This window comes from Aquarana catesbeiana, linkage group LG11 (genome assembly GCF_042186555.1).
Source record: "Aquarana catesbeiana isolate 2022-GZ linkage group LG11, ASM4218655v1, whole genome shotgun sequence".
Classification (NCBI taxonomy): Eukaryota; Metazoa; Chordata; class Amphibia; order Anura; family Ranidae; genus Aquarana; species Aquarana catesbeiana.
The window spans coordinates 77,951,222-77,973,643 of record NC_133334.1 but is presented as its reverse complement, the minus strand read 5'-3'; the positions used below and the strand labels follow the sequence as shown (position 1 = coordinate 77,973,643).

General features: G+C 40.6%; 1 protein-coding gene across 1 annotated transcript in view; it reads right to left on the bottom strand.

The window, feature by feature from the left end:
• Positions 1–22,422, bottom strand: part of LOC141112108 (SITS-binding protein-like) — a 143,280-nt gene that overhangs the window by 41,023 nt on the left and 79,835 nt on the right. The window contains exons 3-4 of the mRNA XM_073604565.1: positions 11,140–11,347; positions 10,599–10,749 (exon numbers count right to left, since the gene is read on the bottom strand). Coding sequence (XP_073460666.1) covers positions 10,599–10,749; positions 11,140–11,347 — 359 coding nt within the window. The remainder of the gene's footprint in view (positions 1–10,598; positions 10,750–11,139; positions 11,348–22,422) is intronic.

Sequence of the window (22,422 nt, the reverse complement as noted above, 5' to 3'; positions counted from 1 at the left end):
AATATAAGGCTTCGTTCACAAGGGTGTACTTAATGTTTGCCGCACTGGGATGCACAGATGTTCCATGCTTTCCTATGCAGGCAGTCCCATTCACAAACCTCCCAATATTTTGAGATGGGAATGAGGGACACCTACTAGCAAACATATATAGGCATAGGAAACGGACCCTGCCACACCCACTTAAAGGAGACTTGACTAAAAAAAAAAGGTTAATTAAATCCACAAGGGCTTCTTTTTACCACTACTATTCCTTTATATTGGCTTTTAAAATTTACAAATGCAGCAATTTAGAATTTGGATGAAAGGTTTAGCACTGGGAAACACTTTTTGAAAGATAAAACGTGCATTTTATATACATCTATATAGATCAGACCAAAATGAGGGACAAATGAGGAGGAAAGAGGGACAGAGGGACATTGATCCCAATCAGGGACAGTCCCTCCAAATTAGGGACAGTTAGGAGCTATGCATTCATGTCAACTGAGACACAGCCATTGCTCCAAATTTCACAGGCATGCAAGTACGAGGCAAGGTCTCAAATGCAGATAATGTTTGTTTGGGGTCATGTGCTCTCATGGCTGTCAAATTGGGAGCAGCAGCAATTGCCTTGCAGCCACTGCATCCCAATTGACAAGAATGGGGCTTCCTGCATGGGGATGCATGGAAGATTTGTGCATCCTGTGCTGACAGGCCAGGCCCTCGGACAGGCGTATGCTTAAGTATGCCCATGTAAACAAGGCCATTGAAAAGCATTAATACTTATCCCTCCCTTGCTGAACGGTAACCTGTACTGAAATAAATTCAAATGCCTCCATTACCATCCTCCTTGTGGAAAAGTTAGTTGTTTGACTGTTTTTAAAGTGATTGTAAAGTCTTGTTTTTGTGTCCTACTGTCGGTACTGTGTCCCAGCCAATCAGGAGGAGAGTCCCGGATGGCTAAGACACTCGTGGACATCACTAAAGAGAGACGGGGCTCAGGTAAGTAATTAGGGGGTGCAGGGGGGGCTGCTACACACAGAAGGTTTTTTTTTTTTATCTTAATGCATTAAGATAAAAAAACCTTCTACCTTTACAACTCCTTTAACTGTATTGGTTGGTGACACTGACCTGGAACAAGCATGTAGATTAAGAAAGTCAGAACAAAGCCAGAACTCCAGATTTACATGCTTGTTCCAAGTTAATTGGGTTGCTTACCTAAGAAACAGAGGATGATGTCTTAGCTTAATAAATCTAAGGTGATGAAGTAGAAAGGTGAATATTTTATATTGAATACCCAGACATGTAAAATGGAAAACAACAGGAATTTTGCACATGACTGGGTGAGTCGAGTAAACACACTTGCACTAAGGCAAGTGAACTTTCACTTTGTGAAAATTTTCTACTCATTCAGAAAATGAATCCCAATGGCTTAAGCTGGCCATACACTGTTAATTTTGGTCGGCTTGCAAGTGGGGTGTAGTATGTAGGTGCAGTATGGGGTGTAGTATGTGTGGCAGCAGTAACTCACACAGTGTAATAGAAAACTTGTATTGAAGTAAAGCAACGGCAGTTCACAACAATCCGGAGGGACATCTGCCCAACCGGGTAAGCTCACGAATTCCAATGATGTGAAGAAGAAGGGTCGATAGAGTCTGTTAAGAGGGCGAAATGCGGCCTGGCTGTCCAGTGCCCCAAAAAGGGAAGATGCCCAAAGGAGTTTGTGGCCCTTCACTTTGCCTCCTCCTCCTAACGCTGTCGCTAACAGGCACGGTACCTGTCCCTACTCTACCAACTTATCAAAAGCGCGCCAAGCCTGGGAGCCAAGGTCTTAAATAGGCTCTGCCTGACTCAAGATGGCTGCTGGAGTCAGATGGGGAGTCAGCATCCAATTGGGTGCTTCTCCAGTGACCCAGGAAACCACAAAGGAACTGTGTTCCCTTGACTTCCTCTCCAACTGCGGTGCTGTTGCGGAAGAGCACTACCTGCAGTGGAGAAAGCAGACTACACCTGCCTACAAGCTAATAGACTAAATATAAAAACAAATTAATAGTTTCCTCTATCCACACAAACAAGGTGGATGGAGGAATCCCCAACCACCCCTCGCCACCACCAGGACACCTTATTATGATAGTGCCATTTGCCATTTGCAGTGGCTGCAGCTGATTGGCTGCAGCTGTTAAATGATGGAACATTTTTCAACATGTCCCTTTGACCGAAGTCAATTAAACAATCAACTTCTGTCCAATGGGAGACCTGACACACTGATCGAAATTAAGCCCATCCCTGATGGACTAGATGAATAGATGAATTTCGATCAATGGATGGCCAGCTTTAAAAAGTGCTCAGGCCACTTTGTTCAGTTTGCAGGCTAAACAAACAAAGAAAATAGCTAATTACTCCAGCCTACCTGACAGGGCCCCCCACCTCTGAAGATATTAAATCATATTTTCACTAAAATTACATGGCTGTGATGCTATGCTTTACAGTCATTGCAGAAGCTATACCCGCATCGATAAATACCCATTAAATTGAATAATGCTGCTCTGCAAGGACTCAGCAACCATGCAGGGTTAAAACAGGCAGTGAGGAGGCAATAAAAAACATTTGAACAAGTCCTATTTTTTTTTTTTCGAATTTTAAACATTTTTTACATTTTTATAATTGTATTATTTATTTATTTTTTTACTTTTTTTTTTTTTTGGTGAAAAATCATGATGTCTCACATTTGAAAAAGAGACTGAGGACAGAGATTCATTAGCCCCTTTCTCAGCTGCACTGGATCCACAAGTGTCAGCAATAGGCAGAAGAGCTGGTCCTCCTGCTCAGCAGGTGCCCGGGCCCCCCTTTTGAACTGATGGGGCCTGGGCCCAGTACAGGAGGGCTGCCTGTACTATTAGCTGCCCTGGATGGAGGAATCTACAACCCCCTGCCCTGTCGGGATACTATATTCTGACAGCAACACTGATCAGTGATTGAAGTTGTTTGGCTGCAGCCTCTGAACAATGGAACATTTTCCAACGTGTCCCTTCGACAGAAGTTGATAAAACAATCAGCTTCTGTCAGCCAGGGAAGCTGACACACTGATTGAAATTCAGCACATCCCTGATGGCCCAGCTGACCAGATTTAAAAAGTACTCAAGCCATTGAATCAGTGTGATAGATAGAGGTCAGCAATAGGCATGTGCATTACGTTTCGTTCCGAATCGAAATTCGGACGAATTTTTCATTATTCGGAAATTCGGATGCATCCGAATTTCCGAATTACAAAAGTAAAGAATTTAAACGAATCCGAAAAAAAACGAACGAATTCGAAAACATAATCGAATTCGAAAAAAATAGAAAACATTTTTCTAAAAAAAACAATAAGATAGAATATAAAATAATAAAGCAATAGACTATATATATATATATAAATATATACATATATATATATATATATATATATATATATATACACACACACACACATATATATATATATATATATATATTTTTTTTTTTTATTATTCACTTCTATTGTTTTTTTATGCTTTTCTTTTCTATTATTTTATATTTTATAATAGTCTTTTCAATTCAAATTCAAATTCATTCTATACGAAATTCGAATTTCTTGTACATGGCTTCTGAAGTTTGAATTTCGTATAGAATGAATTCGAATTTGAATTGAAAAGACTATTATAAAATATAAAATAATAGAAAAGAAAAGCATAAAAAAACAATAGAAGAGAATAATAATAAAAAAAAAAATTATATATATATATATATATATATATATATATATATATATATATATATATATATATATATATATTATATATTCTATAATAGTCTTTTCAATTCAAATTCATTCTATACGAAATTCGAATTTCGGTACATGGTTTCTGAAGTTTGAATTTCGTATAGAATGAATTCAAATTTGAATAGAAAAGATAGAAAACAGAATAGAAGAAAATATAATATATATATTATATTTTCTTCTATTCTGTTCTATTGTTTTTCTAGTCTATTCTTTTCTATTATTTTCTATTCTATTCTAATCTTTTATATTCAAATTTGATTTCGGTCTATATGAAATTCGAATTTTGGAAGATGTTTTATATATATATATATATATATATATATATATATATATATATATATATATAATTTTCTATTCTGTTTCATTGTTTTTCTATGCTATTCTTTTCTATTCTATTCTAAACTTTTCTATTCGAATTTAAATTCATTCTATACGAAATTCGAATTTCGGAAGATGGCTTCTGAAAGTGGAATTTTGTATAGAATGAATTCGAATTTGAATAGAAAAGATTAGAATAGAAAATAATAGACTAGACAAACAATAGAACAGAACAGAATAAAATATAATATATATAATTTATTCTATTCTGTTCTATTGTTTTTCTAGTCTTTTCTCTTCTACTCTATTCTAATCTTTCCTATTCAAATTCGAATTCATTTTATAAGAAATTCAAATTTCGGAAGATATATATATAAGATTAGAATAGAATAGAAAATAATAGAAAAGAATAGACTAGAAAAACAGAATAGAAGAAAATATAATATATATATATTATATTTTCTTCTATTCTGTTTTCTATCTTTTCTATTCAAATTCGAATTCATTCTATACGAAATTCAAACTTCAGAAGCCATGTACCGAAATTCGAATTTCGTATAGAATGAATTTGAATTGAAAAGACTATTATAGAATATAAAATAGAAAAGAAAAGCATAAAAAAACAATAGAAGAGAATAAAACAAAAAAAATTACTGTATTTATCGGCGTATAACACGCACCGGCGTATAACACGCACCCCAAGTTTAGGAGGGAATTTTAAGGAAAAAAAAACTTTTAGGAGGGAAGTTTAAGGGAAAAAACTTACATTTAAATGCCCATCATTGCAGCCTTCTCAGTGCAGCCTTGCCCCAGTGCAGGGGGCCAGGAGCGCATGACGTCACCCGCGGCTGTCAGCCTGTTCACGATCACACGCCATCCAGCCGGCACTCGGTTCTGAGTGCTCGGATTTGTGAGTGCAATAGTTTTTTCCTTATTTTAGCAATAAAGTATAAGAAACGGAGAGCACTATATTGTCTATGCCAGTGCTTCTCAACTCCAGTCCTCAAGGCGCACCAACAGGTCATATTTTTAGGATTTCCCTCAGATGAAACGGCTGCGGTAATTACTAAGGCAGTGAAAACTGATCAAATCACCTGTGCAAAATAGTGGAAATCCTGAAAACATGACCTGTTGGTGCGCCTTGAGGACTGGAGTTGAGAAACACTGGTCTATGCTTTATTTACATATTCCATCTATGCCATCTGATGAGAGTGGGAGCACTTTATGAGAAGTCATTATCGCCTGTTTCAGCTTACCTTATGTATGGTTTACATGCTGTGTGACCTGTTTCAGGTCGAAGATTGCAGGTGAGGGGCCATCCTTATATGGTGAAGGGATTTTAGTCACCTCTGATTTTACCCTAGGCGTTTGACTATCCACTGGTGATCTCATCTCCTACCTACAATTACTGAACGGACAATTTATTTGCGCAGCACTCTTATTACTCATATGTTATTTGAGGTTTTTTGTTGAATTTGCCTTTGTGCTTGCTTGCATTTATTTTATATTGTTTATGTGTCAGCGCTGAGTTGTTTTTCCATTATTATCTTGCCCCAGTGCAGCCATGTCAGTGCAGCCTTGTCAGTGCAGCCTTGTCAGTGCAGCCTTCCCCAGTGTCCATTGCAGCCTTATCCCAGTGCAGCCTTGCCCCAGTGCAGCCTTGCAGCTCGCAAAATCCTGTGATCCCCTGCGATCTGAGCTTCAAAATCGCTGACCGCGATTTGAAAATGGTGCCGCCGGAGCCAGAATACACAGAGCCGGTCCTCGGCTCTTCTCGGCGGCTCTCGTTCACTTTTGGCTCCACTCGTAGTCCCGTCCGGGATGGGCGTGACTGTGAGCAGAGCTATCCGAAACTAGCCGAGTACACTCGGCTAGGTTCGGGCGGCGCTCGAGTGAAGCCGAAAGTGGCCGAGAAGAGCCGAGCTCAGGATCGCAATAACACGCACCCGTGATTTTCCCCTGATTTTAAGGGGAAAAAAGTGCTTGTTATACGCCGATAAATACGGTATATATATATATTATATATATATATATATATATATATATATATATATATATTTATTTATTTATTTTATTTTATTTTTTTCTATGCTGGTCTATTGTTTTTCTATTCTTTTCTATTCTTTTCTATTTTATTCTAATCGTTTCTATTTGAATGCGAAATCATTCTATCCGAAATTTGAATAATATAAAAGAATAGCATAGAAAAACAACAGAACAGAATAGAAAAAAATATAAAATATTCTATTCTAATCTTTTCTATTCAAATTCATTCTGTACCAAATTCCGATTTTATAATTTGATTTCATTCTACTTCTATATAACTATTTTCCGAAATTCGAATTTTGTATAGAATGAATTTGAATTCAAATAGAAAAGATCAGAATATAATAGAAAATAATAGAAAAACAATAGAACAGAATAGAAAAAACAGTATATATATATATATATATATATATATATATATATATATATATATATATATAAATAACCATCTTCCAAAATTCGAATTTGGTATAAAATGAATTTGAATAGAAAAGATTAAAATAAGAATAGACTAGAAAAACAATAGAACAGAATAGAATATAATATAAAATATATATATATTAATATATATATATATATATATATATATATTATATTTTATTCTGTTCTGTTCTATTGTTTTTCTAGTCTATTCTTTTCTATTCAAATTCAAATTCATTCTATACGAAATTCGAATTTCAGAAGCCATCTTCCGAAATTCGAATTTCATATAGAATGAATTCAAATTCGAATAGAAAAGTTTAGAATAGAATAAAAAAGAATAGCATAGAAAAACAATGAAACAGAATAGAAAAAAATATAATATATATATATATTATATTTTATTCTCTTCTGTTCTATTGTTTTTCTAGTCTATTCTATTTCTATTATTTTCTATTCTAATCTTTTCTATTCAAATTCGAATTCATTCTATATGAAATTCTAATTTTAGAAGCCATCTTCAGAAATTCGAATTTCGCATAGAATTAATTCAAATTCGAATAGAAAAGTTTAGAATAGAATAGAAAAGAATAGCATAGAAAAACAATGGAACAGAATAGAAAAAAAATATAATATATATATTTAACCATCTTCCAAAATTGAAATTTGGTACAGAATGAATTCGAATTCAAATAGAAAAGATTAGAATACAATATATTATATTTTTTTCTATTCTGTTCTATTGTTTTTCTATGCTATTCTTTTATACTTTCTATTCTATCCTAATCTTTTCTATTGGAATTCGATTTCATTCTATAAGAATTTCAAATTTCGCAAAATGGTTATATATAGTTTACTTTTTCAAATTCAGTTATTGTTTTTTTCGAATGCGGTAGAATTTTTTCGAATTTTATAGTTTTTTTCGAATGTGGTAGAAATTTTTCGAATTTGACAGTTTTTTTTCGAATGTGGTAGAATTTTTTCGAATTTGATATTTTTTTCGAATGTAGTAAAATTTTTTTTGAATTTGATAGTTTTTTCGAATGTGGTAGAATTTTTTCGAATTTGACAGTTTTTTTCGAATGTGGTAGAATTTTTTCAAATTTGATAGGTTTTTTTCAAATGTGGTAGAATTTTTTCGAATTTGACAGTTTTTTTCGAATGTGGTAGAATTTTTTCGAATTTGATAGTTTTTTTCGAATGTGGTAGAATTTTTTCGAATTTGATAGTTTTTTCGAATGTGGTAGAATTTTTTCGAATTTGACAGCTTTTTTCGAATGTGTTAGAATTTTTTCGAATTTGATAGTTTTTTCGAATGTGGTAGAATTTTTTCGAATTTGACAGCTTTTTTCGAATACGGTCGAATTTTTCGAATGCGGTCGAATTTTTTCGAATTCGAATACGAAACTAAACAAATTCCGAAAACGAATGTAATGAATGCAACGAATTTAACTAAACGAATTTAGTTAAATAACGAATCGAAACGAAACTAAACTAAACAAATTTTTTCATCCTGCACATGTCTGGTCAGCAATGGAAGCCTCCATACTTTATTACTACAGGTTTCCTTTTGAGTGGTTGCAAAAGCTAAGAATTTGCCAACTATTGGACACTGCTGAGTTAGTTTTCATCTTTGAATAGGTGTTTTACGTATTGGAGCTCTGTTTTCACTGTTTATAGGGAAAGTCTTTCATATTGCTCAGACACTTTCATCCTGGTAATATTGTTGCAGGCAGGGCTTTTTTTCAGAGTAAACGTGGAGGAACGCAGTTCTGGCACCTCCAGCACTGAATGTATGTAATGGTAAGGGGTGCTGGGATCTGCAGGGTCTATTGATACTGGCTGCTGGGGAATCTATTGTCACTAGAGGGGGTCAATTGTTGCTGGGAAGTCTATTGTTGCTGGTGTGGGGTCTATTGTTGCTGTGGTGAGTCTTATGTTGCTATCAGGTCAGTTCTTGCTAGGGGGATCTACTGTTGAGGGAGGGGTCTATTGATGCTGGCTGTGGGGAGATTTGTTGTTGCTACTGGGGATCTATTGTTGCAAGCGGTCCATTGTTGTTGAGGGGATCTGTTGTTGATGGGCAAGGTCTATGGTTGCTGGGGGAGTACCGTATTTATCGGCGTATAACACACACTTTTTTCCCCTTAAAATCAGGGGAAAGTCGCAGGTGCGTGTTATACGCCGATACCAAGCGATCCCGAGCTGTCAAAACTTAAAAATCGCCGACCGCGATTTGAAAATGGCGCCGCCGGCGCCGAAATACACAGAGCCGGTCCTCGGCTCTTTCCGGCGGCTCTCGTTCACTTTCGGCTCCACTCGTAGTCCCGAGCGGAGCTATCCGAACCTACTCGGCTAGGTTCGGATAGCTCCGCTCGGGACTACGAGTGGAGCCGAAAGTGAACGAGAGCCGCCGGAAAGAGCCGAGGACCGGCTCTGTGTATTTCGGCGCCGGCGGTGCCATTTTCAAATCGCGGTCGGCGATTCTGAAGACAGGGGATCGAAGGCTGCACTGGGGAAGGCTGCACTGGGGAAGGCTGCACTGGGCAAGGCTGCACTGGGGAAGGCTGCACTGGGGAAGGCTGCACTGGGCAAGGCTGCACTGGGGAAGGTTGCACTTGGCAAGGCTGCACTGGGGAAGGCTGCACTGGGGAAGGCTGCACTGACATGGCTGCACTGACAAGGCTGCACTGGGGAAGGCTGCACTGGGGAAGGCTGCACTGACAAGGCTGCACTGACATGGCTGCACTGACATGGCTGCACTGACAAGGCTGCACTGACAAGGCTGCACTGATAAGGCTGCACTGACATGGCTGCACTGACAAGGCTGCACTGGGGAAGGCTGCACTGACAAGGCTGCACTGGGGCAAGGCTGCACTGACATGGCTGCACTGACAAGGCTGCACTGGGGAAGGCTGCACTGACAAGGCTGCACTGGGGCAAGGCTGCACTGACATGGCTGCACTGACATGGCTGCACTAACAAGGCTGCACTGACAAGGCTGCACTGGGGCAAGGCTGCACTGAGAAGGCTGCAATGATGGGCATTTAAATGTAAGTTTTTTTCCTTTCAACTTCCCTCCTAAAAGTTTTTTTTCCTTAAAATTCCCTCCTAAATTGGGGTGCGTGTTATACGCCGGTGCGTGTTATACGCCGATAAATACGGTATATTGTTGCAAGCAGTCCATTGTTGCTCGAGGGGATCTGTTGTTGATGGGGGTGGTGGATCTATTTTCCATAAAAATCACTTAGCACCACAAATTTTACTTGGTTGGAACATAAAGACAAACACTATAGGGAGAAAATGAGTTTGATAATAAAAAAAAACATTAATTTTGTTTTGACAGGGTTCCTTAATGTCCTCTACCCACTCATTATATTATGCTCAAGAAAATCACAAAATTGTGCATTCAGTCCAATGCAACCCCTTTAAACCTACAGTACCATAAACTTTTATGTTTATAATGTTTATGTATAACTGATAAGCTACTTTTTCATTTCAAAGTTTTACATTTGACTTTATCCGTTTGGAAAAATATTACTCGATAAAGACTTCCTTAAACAGGTTTTCCAAAAAGAAGAAAAGCAGATAATTTAATTAAAAGGAAATTCAGGTTTAGATTGGTGAACACTTTTGTCCCATCATGGTTGTGATCGAGGAAGAGTCCTTGATTTGATGGTTTATACTAATACCAGAAGAGACAGCACATAAACATTTTTAAATTCTTTGCCCTGACTGCTCTCTAATAGATAGTGAAAGGAAACCAGAATGCTAGGGGAAAATTCAGGTCAACATGGGACAACATAGAAATTCCATGAACAGAATGTTTGAGTAAAATGTGAATTCAGAACTCCAGTGCTATAAAGCCACATTGTTAACAGGTGAACCGCTGCTCTGTCTCTACATACCCAAGCTGTCCCTGCTCTAGACTGCAGTTGACAGTGGAGGTGCACAATGCATTTATTTGGAAATAGTGTTGGGTTTGGGGAGAGCAATATGTTGTTTTCTATGTGGGACAAACAAGGTGGAGGCTTACCTTGCTAGAAAGTAACTTAGTGGAATGTTCATTGAGAGATATGAGGCATTCTCCTAGGCGGTACCTCTTTAATTTATTATGGAACGATTTGACTTCTCTTTCAAGTTTTGCAGCAGAGTCTGATATACCATAGTGTCTCCAGACTGGCATCCTGAGCAGGGAAAAAAGCCACTTACATATATGCTTTCTTTAATCCTTTCTCATTTTGATGCAATGGCAAGGTCAAACAAATGTCTACCTTCTTCTAATTGGCAGTGGCGTTGCTATAAAATCATAACATAGGGGATAAAACAACCGAAAACTCTACTGTGCAAGCTTTAAACTATTATTTACTAAAATCCATGATTAACCAACTTTCCAGATTGCTTTTGTGTATGATCACAAACACATTGGCTCTCAACTATTAATGGACCCTTTTATTGTGAAAAACAAAAATTCATATCCGGACCAATACCTACAGTTGCCACTTTCATCCTTTTCTCGCCATACAACTCATAGCATACATTGTTTTAATAGGATACATGTGTTATTATGATGTTACCTGAAAATATTGATGTTTGGAAGCGTCCTTTGGTTTTCATAAAGATGGATTCCTACATCTTGATGAAGAGATCGGATATTCTGCCCAATGCAGATTGTATATTGTAGAGGGAGCCTCTCTGTGCTTGCAGGTGTCTTTACACAAAATGACTTGTTTTTCTCAATGGACATGAAAAGTGGAACACGTGGGTTGATCACCACTGAAACACCTAACAAGATAAGACAGACACAAACGTAAGAGATATGAAAAATTGTAATAAATGGACAGTGGTTGTGGAGCTTAATGGCTTAGCACACCTGTAATATGAGGCAATAGGTCATAAATGTGCCTATCTTGTTATGCTCTAAAAGCCCTGTGTAACAATGGGTGTGAACATCCACCCTCTTTGACACACATAGAAATACCAGTCCATAGATACGAACCAGTGCAATAATCTTTGCTACTGGAAGTTTGGTCCTAGGAGCTATGCCCTACCCTAATCCCTGGTACACACTGTTTGAACAAAAAAACTGACAGATTGCTGTACTAATACAAGCAATGTTAGTACAGCGATCTCACCTGCTGAGCTATTGTGTTCTGACAAGGGAACCCCCCCCCCCTTTCACCAGAACACACTGACCAGTGCTCACAGCTATAGCCCGCTTGATAGAAGCTTGTCCTTAGACTGACTCCTGTCGGACAGGCTGCTGTATACATGGGCTGAATTTCGATACTGGCTGATACTCGACCCATGTTTATCAGCCTTAATTCCTCCTCACACTTACCCTTCCCGTAACCCTAACAATAACGCTCCCTGTAACACTAACCCCACCTTAATCCCAAGCCCAACAATAACCCTCTTAGTAACCTTAACCCAAACACCAACCCTTCCAGTTATCCTAAAACTAAAGCCCTCATACTATCCTGTAATCCTGGCACCTACAACCTCACACTAACCTTCCTTATAACCCCAGCCCCAACTTTCAATATAACTTTAACCCCAACCCAAACCCTCCTTGTAACCCTAATTCCCCCGTACACACGATCGGAAATGCTGTTAGCAAAACTTCGATGAGAGCTTTTGGTCGGAAATTGCGACCGTGTGTATGCTCCATCGGACTTTTGCTGGCGGAATTCCCACCAGCAAAAGATTGAGAGCAGATTCACTATTTTTTGGCCGGAAAAAGTTCCTATCCGAAAATGCGTTCATCTGTATGCAATTCCAACGCACAAAAAACCACGCATGCTCAGAAACAATTCGATGCATGCTCGGAAGCATTGAACTTCATTTTTTTTCGGCTTGTCGTAGTGTTGCACGTCACCGCGTTCTTGATGGTCGAAAGTTCAGAGAACTTTTGTGTGACCGGGTGTATGTGTATGCAAGCCAAGCTTGAGCGGAATTCCGTCGGAAAAACCATCCAAGATTTTTCCGACGGAAATTCCGCTTGTGTGTAGGGGGATAACATTTACCTTTACACTAACTCTTCCTGTAATTTTAGTACCCTCCCTGTAACCTTAATACTAAATCCTTCTGTAACTTTTAAAATAACCCTCCCTATAACCTGAAACCGGACACTAACCTGTCTTGCAATCCTAACATATACACGTATCCTCAAACTAACACTCCTTGCAAAAATTATTGCAATTCTACATGAAGCCCCAGTCTGAACAGTAACCCTCTCTTAATTTACAGGTAGCACTTATCCCAACCCAACCTGTAACCATCCAATCTCTGACACTAACATTTACCCTCCTTATAACCCCAACACTAATCTTCCCTGTAGCCTCAAAAATAATCCTCCCTGTATCCCTAATAGCAACCCTTCCTATAACTAGAACACTAACCCTCCCTGATGTAAATGTAATACTTTGTTTCCATACTCCCCACTGCTGTATCAGGAAATGCATTCTGAAGAACAACCTCTATACGCTGAAAGATACAAGTGTCAGGATCTTTATGTTGTAATGTACTGTTTTACATATGTCCTCCGTATACTGTACAGGCTCTCCTCACTTAACAAACAGGTTCATTTCCAACGACCAGGTCGTTAAACGAGGAGCCACAGGTAATCAATATTTTAAGAATTCTTAACTACTGTACTGTACTGTATTGTGAAAAAAGGTCTAAACACAAAACTCCAGCTCAAACATGATATATTAATTTGCAAAAGTACAGAACACAGACGAAAAATTCTGTATTGTACTGTACAATACAATGATGTATAGCAGGTCGTTGGGTGGGGAGAGCTGGTTGTAAGCCTGAGTGGTCGTTAAACAGGTAAGTCATTAAATGAGGAGTATCTGTATTTTTGTTATTATTAGATATAATATTATTCTCAGTTTAAGTGAATACTTATAGTTTGCTCAAGAACCTTCCACTATAGCTTCCACTGGCCCCTTTATACACATTTGATGCCAATGTCCATTTCTCAAACTGTTTTTTAAACTAGTGTACTCAAATTTACTGAATGTACATAAAAAGCAGGGTGTCTCTGACCCTAAGATTAGTAATAATTTACTCAATTATAAATGGATCTGAATGGCTTAATGGAGTGCTCAAGATAGGATTCGACCATAACAGACCTCCAGGAGGCAATAATGGGCATATGAAAGCATTTTAAAGCGGAGTTCCACCCAAATTTTGAACAATATCTGTATGTATTCTCTTCCTTGCCTAGATGATGACATGCCGTTTAAAAAAAATTAAATCGCCGTAATTAACTTTTATTTTTCTATTCTTCTTTGCACTTCCTGGTTCTCCTCCCGTGGGAGTAGGTGTGTTTCTAGCCTCTCCCAGACTCCTGGGAGCTAGTCTCAGGCTTCCCAGGATGCCACTGAGCATGTGCGGGAACGAGCAGTGAATGCTGGGAGCACAGCATTCACCACATCCAGGAAATAAATGCTTGTGGGCTTCAAATGCCCACAATGAAGATGGAAACCGCCTGCAGTGAATAATATAAGTTATTCTTTCCGACGAAATCTGACACAGGCGGACATATTACACACAATATGTGAGTATGTAATGCTGAGAAGAAAAGTTTGTGAATTAACTAAAAAAAAAAAAAAAACGATAGATAGGTGGACCCCCGCTTTAAGTGTTTGTAATTGCACACAGAGATCTAACAAGTTGAAAAATTCAATGCAATCTGATCCTTCCATCTTCTCAGTTAGAAGTAGTAGGAAATGGGTGTGCTACTTTTTTCTTTATTGGTTCCCACCAAGGAACCATATGCCTATCTATAGCTAGCCTTATCTTTCTTTTGCTCCACCACAACCACCACTCGCCTTCCAGAGTTAAATTAAATACCCAGCATGTGGGAGCATGTGACTCTCTCCCTGCAGTGCTTGATGCGTGAGCAGGCAAGCGCCAGGCCTGGGCACTGTCAGATGGGAAAGAAGGAGGATCTTTAGCTCTTTATAAGTTCTGACCAACCTGACCTGGAGCTTACACAGGACCTTTTCGCTTCACTGTGTGGGAGGTGAATGTTAGATGAGTGCAAGCAGTGGAGGGAAGTAGGGCAATTAAGGAAACCTATTTCTTTGTGTGTAATGTAGTATAGGAGACTGACCATAGAATAGCAGCAGCTGCGCATGCTGGTTACTGGAATTCAGTGTGTAACCTTGCCATCAGCTGTCACATTGCAGAATTAAAGAGATGTGGAAAAGGGGATCCCTACAACAGCACCAAGAGGGACTGTATTATCAGACTGTAAAAATAATCATGATACCAACACTGAACATATATAACTTGTATCTAATTATTCAATTACTGTATGTTCAAGTAATCTTCTGTAAGTGACTGATTCAATATACTTGGAAATAATCATATTTTTGCCCACCTTATTGGTATTTCATTGTATTTTATTATAATCTTGATAACCAATAATCATAAAATATGTTTGCATTAGACAAGTTCACAGCTTGTTAAGACTTAAGGAGGATCATTACACACACTTTTTATCTTCTGTTCATCAGACCCCCCTCCCCCCTTTCAGCAAATAGAAAAAAAATGGGGGGTCCTTAAACAGCAGAGCACAGCCAGCATTTTTGCCTTTCTGGCCTATGCAGAAATAACATCCCCTCTCTGCCTAAAACCTCATGGGATGCCTTGCCACAGATCCCAGAAGGCTTCCAGCAGTGTATAACACAATGTGCATGCACAGTGAAGCAAATTCAGGAGACCAAATATTAGGACGAGACATACGGCCTCCTCATGATGTCGCAAAAAAGATGGCGCTGGCCCAAGCAGTGCAGTTGCTTTTGCCAGATGACATCAGGACAGAGATAGATTTGCTAGGCAGGTGAGTATGTTATTTTAGCTCCTTCAGCAGACCAGGAAGATGGGGATAATAAGTGTAACAGGTAGTGCAGTGGGAAATCTCTGATGACCTGATAAATAAATGCTGCCAAGTTACACTGTTAAATTAAACTAGTTGTCAATTTCAAAAACAGACTACGTTATTGATACTGTAGAAATCATGATAGTTCCAAAGAGACAAGAACTGTTGATTAGATGATTGCCTTGTTTTGATTGTAATTGTATGGTTGTGTTTCATATGGGTGCTGTATTTTCAGAAACTGACATTTATTGAAATTGTTTAGATGTGTGTGCAGTAGGAAAATCCAAGCTATTACATCTGAGATCTTTGCAAACAGAAAGAAAGTGGTAATAATAGCAGCTGATGACCATGTCCTCCATCAAGACATTCAATAACAGGTTTGTTTAAATGTGATTTTTTAAGTGATTAAAGGGATTTTTAAAGAATGGTGAATAAATGTCATATAAAAATCAAACTGTAGTTTAGGATTGAAAATTGCTGCTACCAGTTAATAATGAACTTTAAAAGCATTAGTAAAACTTTTTATGATTGTCACAAGAAGTTCGGATCAAACAGCAAAAATGTATCTGACCTACAATAGATGCACAAATAGGGTGATAGAATGGTGATCATCTTATAACAACTTCTAGACATGTGCATGACGAAAAAATTTGTTTCGTTTAGATTAGTTAATCTAGTTATTTAGTTTAGTTAAACTCTGTTGATTTGTTCAATTCATATTTGGGATTCGTATTCGGAATTTGTATTTGGAATTTTTCGAATTTATCGATTTTTTTTCAATTTGAACTGTTCAAATCGCAAAATTTTGAATCAGTCGAATCGAAAATGTTATATTCTTTTCGATTCGAATGCGAACTGCTTTCTTTGGGGACCTTCAACAGAATTTAGGTGGATAGATTTGCTGTCCACAATTAAATGCACTAAATGAATCTGGAACATTTTCAAAACTAAATTCCACTTAATTTCACCTGCTATAATCGCCTTTTTCTAAATGCTGGCCATACCTGACAGTCTTATATACTAGTGGTGTTGCCATGGAAACTTAACGCTGAACTTTGGGCAGAAAATTTCTCAGCTGGCAGTATTGGTGCTTGCACTCTTTTCCAAGGATTTTAATGGCATTTCTGGGGTTGAAGATGTTAAATTACAAGAAATTGAAGGAACTATGATTTAAACTTTATCAGTGGTTTAACAAAGTTTAGGAAGAGGGATAAGCATTTGCAAAGTTAGCTAGATCCTGGAGTTCAGCTTTCAGGCCGGGTTCACACTGGTGCGACAATCGTCCGACATTGGGTGCTCATGTCACATGACGTGTAAAAACCAATGTTTCCCTGTGGGAGCCGTCTTAACTGGTCCGACACAAGTCGGTCTGACTTTGAAAATGCTCCCTGTACTACTTTGGTCCGACTTTGATCCTACTTCAGCCCATTGACTATCACTGAAGTCGGATTAAAGTCGGATCGCCGTCTTGCATGATCCGACTTTGGCATGCGACTTGTGCTCTGATGATCTTGAGGGGGAACTCCGCGCCAAATTTTAAATAAAAAAAAAAAACGGCATGGGTTCCCCCTCCAAGAGCCTACCAGGCCCTTCGGTCTTATATGGATTTTAGGGGGAACCCCCTACGCCGAAAAAATGACATGGGGGTCCCCCCAAAATCCATACCAGACCCTTATCTGAGCACGCAGCCCAGCCGGTCAGGAAAAGGGGTGGGGACAAGCAAGCGCCCCCCACCCTCCCGAACCATACCCTCAACATGGGGGGTGGGTGCTTTGGGGCAGGGGGGCTCCCTGTGCCCCCCCCACCCCAAAGCACCTTGTCCCCATGTTGATGAGGACAAGGGCCTCTTCCCGACAACCCTGGCCATTGGTTGTCAGGGTCTGTGGGCGGGGGGCTTATCGGAATCCGGGAGCCCCCTTTAATAAGGGGGCCCCCAGATCCCGGCCCCCCGCCCTATGTGAATGAGTATGGGGTACATCAAAAGAGCCGGCAAAAGAGCAGAGGATAGCCGAAGTCGGAAGAAGACCCCCGGAGCTGCCTAATAAATTACTTTAAAAACCTGTCTAGTGTTTTTTTTTTTTTTGACACTTTTCCCCCAGGTGAATGGGTAGGGGTACGATGTACCCTATACTCATTCACATAGGGTGGGGGGCCGGGATCTGGGGCCCCCCTTATCCCCTTATTAAAGGGGGCACCCGGATTCTGATAAGCCCCCCGCCCGCAGACCCCGACAACCAACGGCCAGGGTTGTCAGGAAGAGGCCCTTGTCCTCATCAACATGGGGACAAGGTGCTTCGGGGTGGGGGGGCCGCATTGGGCCCCCCTGCCCCAAAGCACCCACCCCCCTACGTTGAGGGCATGCGGCCTGGAACGGTTTAGGAGGGGGGGCTCTCGCTCATCCCCACCCCCTTTCCTGACCGGCTGGGCTGCATGCTCGGATAAGGGTTTGGTATGGATTTTGGGGGGACCCCCACGCCGTTTTTTCAGTGTAGGGGTTCCCCTTAAAACCCATACCAGACTGAAGGGCCTGATATGCTCTTGGAGAGGGAACCCATGCCGATTTTTTATTTAAAATTTGGCGCGGAGTTCCCCCTCAAGATTCATACCAAACACAGTGACTGATATTGGCGGGGATCCAAATCGAATCCCTGTTCATTGAAAGTCGGACGTATGTCGGCTTCAAGTCGCAGGGCAAAGTCGGATCCAAAGTAGGACGGCTGTCGTATCACACCAGTGTGAACCCAGCCTAAATCCCTTTTTCCATATTGCCCACAACATAGACATGACAGAGGGAACTTTCCTGGCCTTTGTTACCCTCCAAAAAAAGACACCAGCTACTGTCCAGCTCTTACTAACTTTTCTGTGCCCCACTGCATTTGAAATGCTTTGCATGATGGTAGTAGCAAGCAGAGGATTGGCAGTATCTACAGATTTTCCCAAATACAGACGTGCCCCTGAAACTCAAATGTATATTCGAATGGAAACATATTTTAAATAAAGAACTTACCTTGGAGGAATGGGGAAAGACATGTGCCTTGGCCCACAAATCCTCACTTTGTGCTGTCTACAAAGTTTAAAATTCTATACCATTGAATACTCTTGTCTTTTTACACTCTTTCAACTCCAACATCTTGGATCAATGTTAGAGATGCATCACAAACACTCTGGGACTCTGTTTCACATGTTTTGGACCATTAGATAAAACTGTTCTAGTAGGTGGTAGAGAATCTTCATAAATCTCTTGCAAATTTAACTGCCTCTTGAACGATCAACCTATTTTTTGAGTCTTCCCAAACCCAGTTTAACTAAAGATTCCAGAAAGTTATTTTTGCATGTGCTGACTACCGCTAGATCTTTAATTGCTTTACATTGGAGGCGTTACATGGGCTACCTCAGTGCCCATCTGTGCTCATCAGTGCCGCCTCATCAGTGCTCATCAGTGCAGGCTTAGCACACACCTGTGTAGTTGCATCACCACCAGCAACCATGTCCACAAGATGCTTTTCCACCGAGGAGGTGTTCCAAATACTTTCCCAGGCCGACGAGAGCAACGGGGAGCTCTCTTTTTCAGATTCCCTTTCAGACTCTGATTCTGAGTCGGACATAAATTATGAGCCAGTCCTCAGTAGTGGAACGCTGAGTGACTCAGAGGAGGAAGATATTCGGCCTGCCAAACGAAGGCGTTCTGGTGAGGAGGCAGTGGCTTCCACCAGCACCGCAGTGCCGTCCACCAGCACAGCAGTGCCATCCACCAGCACAGCAGTGCCATCCAGCAGCACAGCAGTACCATCCACCAGCACCGCAGTACCTCGGCAAGAAAGGCCAAGGACCCATGCCAGCCTTCCCTATGCCCTGCAGAACCCCTTGTTACATGGGCTAACTACACTTAACCTTTATTTTCACATTCGAGAAGTTAATCTCATGGAAGCCTTTAAAGCTATTGTGGCCAATACTCTCATCAACCATGAACATGCGTGGAACCTCTGGGTCTGCTTTAGCTTAAACTCTCCCCAAAGGATGCTTCTAATGTGACAGTACCACAATGCAAATTCCCATTCCAGCCTCTCATTCCATCTATAATCCCTCTCTTCCCTTACCCCTCCTCTTCCCTTGTCTCTTTCTGCAGCAATGTTTCCTTTGTTGTCCACATTTTACATCTTACGTTATGCTGTTTACAATACAGATTACTACATTGAATTGCTTATTGCTTGTAATCATGACTTTTGGTTGTTAGCCATCTGCCTCGTGAATTACAGAATCCTATACAGCATACTGTGATCCTTTGAACTGTCGTAACATAATTGTAGGTGGCAGTGTACAGCGCTAGACTAACAGTTTCACATGCTGCATTAATAACTACTATGTCTAGTTTTTATTGGTACATGCTCTAAACCTCATGCTTGATGTATTCGGCTGTTTGCCAGTTCAACTTTAACCACTTACTGACAGCCCCATAGCAGAATTAGTGCTCCAGGGTGGCCTTCCCGTGCAGAACCTTGTACAGTATATATGTGATTCTGCACTGCCGTCTACAGGGGGCACATACGCTGCCGGAGGGCTGCTTCTGCTGTTATTAATCACACTGGCACTGGATGTCCACTGAAACCCTCTGATTGTTGGGCAGAGGCACAGAACGGGGCTATGCCTATGTAAACAAGGCAGAGCTCTGTTCTGACAGGGGGGAAAGGGATGGATTTTGTGTCCCTGCTGAGTATTTTTAGTACTAAGTACTGTATTAGTGTCACTGGTTCCCATTAAGTGTCAAAAGTGTCAGTGTCTGAGTATCTGCCACAATATTGCAGTCCCGCTATAAGTCGCTGATCACCGACAATACTAGTATAAAAAAAATAAAAAAAATTAAAATTCCAGTATATATCCCATAGTTTGTAAACAGCATACCTTTTGTGCAAACCACTCAATATACGCTTATTGAGATTTATTTTTGCCAAAAATATGTAGCAGAATACATATTGGCCTACATTTATAAAGAAATTTGATTTTTTTTATTGGATATGTTTTCTAGAGGAAATTTAAAAAAATTGTTTTTTTTTTTTTTTTTTTTTTTTTTAAATTGTCAGTATTTTTTTGTTTACAGCGCAAAAAATGAAAAAACTCAGTCATGATGAAATGCCACCAAATGAAAGCTCTATTTGTATGGAAAAATTACATACATTCTATCTGGGTACAGTGTTACATGACCTCACAATTGTAACACAGTGCCGTATCGCAAAAAATGGCCTGGTTATGAAGAGGGGTAAATCTTCTGGAGGCCAAGTGGTTAAATCAGATTACCCTATGTTCTAAACAATTCTACTTTATTGCATTGTTATCTAGAAAACTTCTAAATAAGAATAAATATATAAAATCTTTTTTTCCCATTTCACTTTTTTCGTGACATAAATCTAGAAAGTTTAACAAATTGATGCTGGATTACTGTGTGTTTTTTTTTTAGTGCTTGTAAAAAATACATTTTAAGAAGATGTTGTTGAGAGCTCTTCACATCTCAGCAGCTATGGCACAGTCTCCTTTACAGAAGCCACAGCTGGGAGTGCACGGCCTTTAACCACTTGACATCCGGCCATAGCCGAATGACGGCTACAGCGCGGATGTCAATTCCCGGGAGGCCGTCATATGATGGCCTCCTCTTTCCTCGCTCCCCGTGCGCGCTCACGAGCGCGCATCGGGGAAATTCTGTGTTGGCCGTGTCCCTTGGACACAGCCAATCACAGATCGCTGTAAATGGTCAATCACAGCGGCCATTTACAGCGCGATCGTGATGGCCAATGAGCGAGGATCTCAAATGTAAACAATGGAGATCATCTCTCATTGCCGGCTCTCTCTCCTTACACAGAGACAGCGTGTGAGGAGAGAGAGAATCTGTCAGCGATCTGTGAGTTTGCAAAAACCTTTTTACTGTGCCCACAGTGCCAATCAGTACAGTGCCCCATCAGTACAGTGCCAATCAGTACAGTGCTCCATTAGTACAGTGCCCACCTGTGCCAATCTGTGCCCACCTGTGCCAATCGGTGCCCACCTGTCTGCCATCGGTGATCAGTGTCCATTTGCACATCTTCACAATCAGTGCCCACCTGTGCCACCTCATCAGTGCCCACCTGTGCCACCTCATCAGTGCCCACCTGTGCCAATCAGTGCCCATCTGTGCTGCCTCAGTGCACATCTGTGCAATCAATCAGTGCCCATCTGTACCACCTCATCAGTGCCCATCTGTGCCACTTCATCTGTGCCGCCTCATCTGTGCCCAGCTGTGCCACCTCATCTGTGTCACCTCATCAGTGCACATCTGTGCCATCTCAGTGCACATCTGTTCCACCTCAGTGCCCACCTGTGCCACCTCATCAGTGCCCACCTGTGCCACCTCATCAGTGAGCACCTGTGCCCACCTGTGCCAATCAGTGCCCATCTGTTCTGCCTAATCAGTGCACATCTGTTCCACCTCATCAGTGCACATTTGTTCCGCCTCATCAATGCCCACTTGTGCCGCCTCATCAGTGCCCACCTGTGCCGCCTCATCAGTGCACACCTGTGCCGCCTCATCAGTGCACATCTGTTCCACCTCAGCAGTGCACATCTGTTCCACCTCATCAGTGCACATCTGTTCCACCTCATCAGTGCCCCTCTGTGCCACCTCAGTGCCCATCTGTGCTCATCAGTGCCGCCTCATCAGTGCTCATCAGTGCAGGCTTAGCACACACCTGTGTAGTTGCATCACCACCAGCAACCATGTCCACAAGATGCTTTTCCACCGAGGAGGCGTTCCAAATACTTTCCCAGGCCGACGAGAGCAACGGGGAGCTCTCTTTTTCAGATTCCCTTTCAGACTCCGATTCTGAGTCGGACATAAATTATGAGCCAGTCCTCAGTAGTGGAACACTGAGTGACTCAGAGGAGGAAGATATTCGGCCTGCCAAACGAAGGCGTTCTGGTGAGGAGGCAGTGGCTTCCA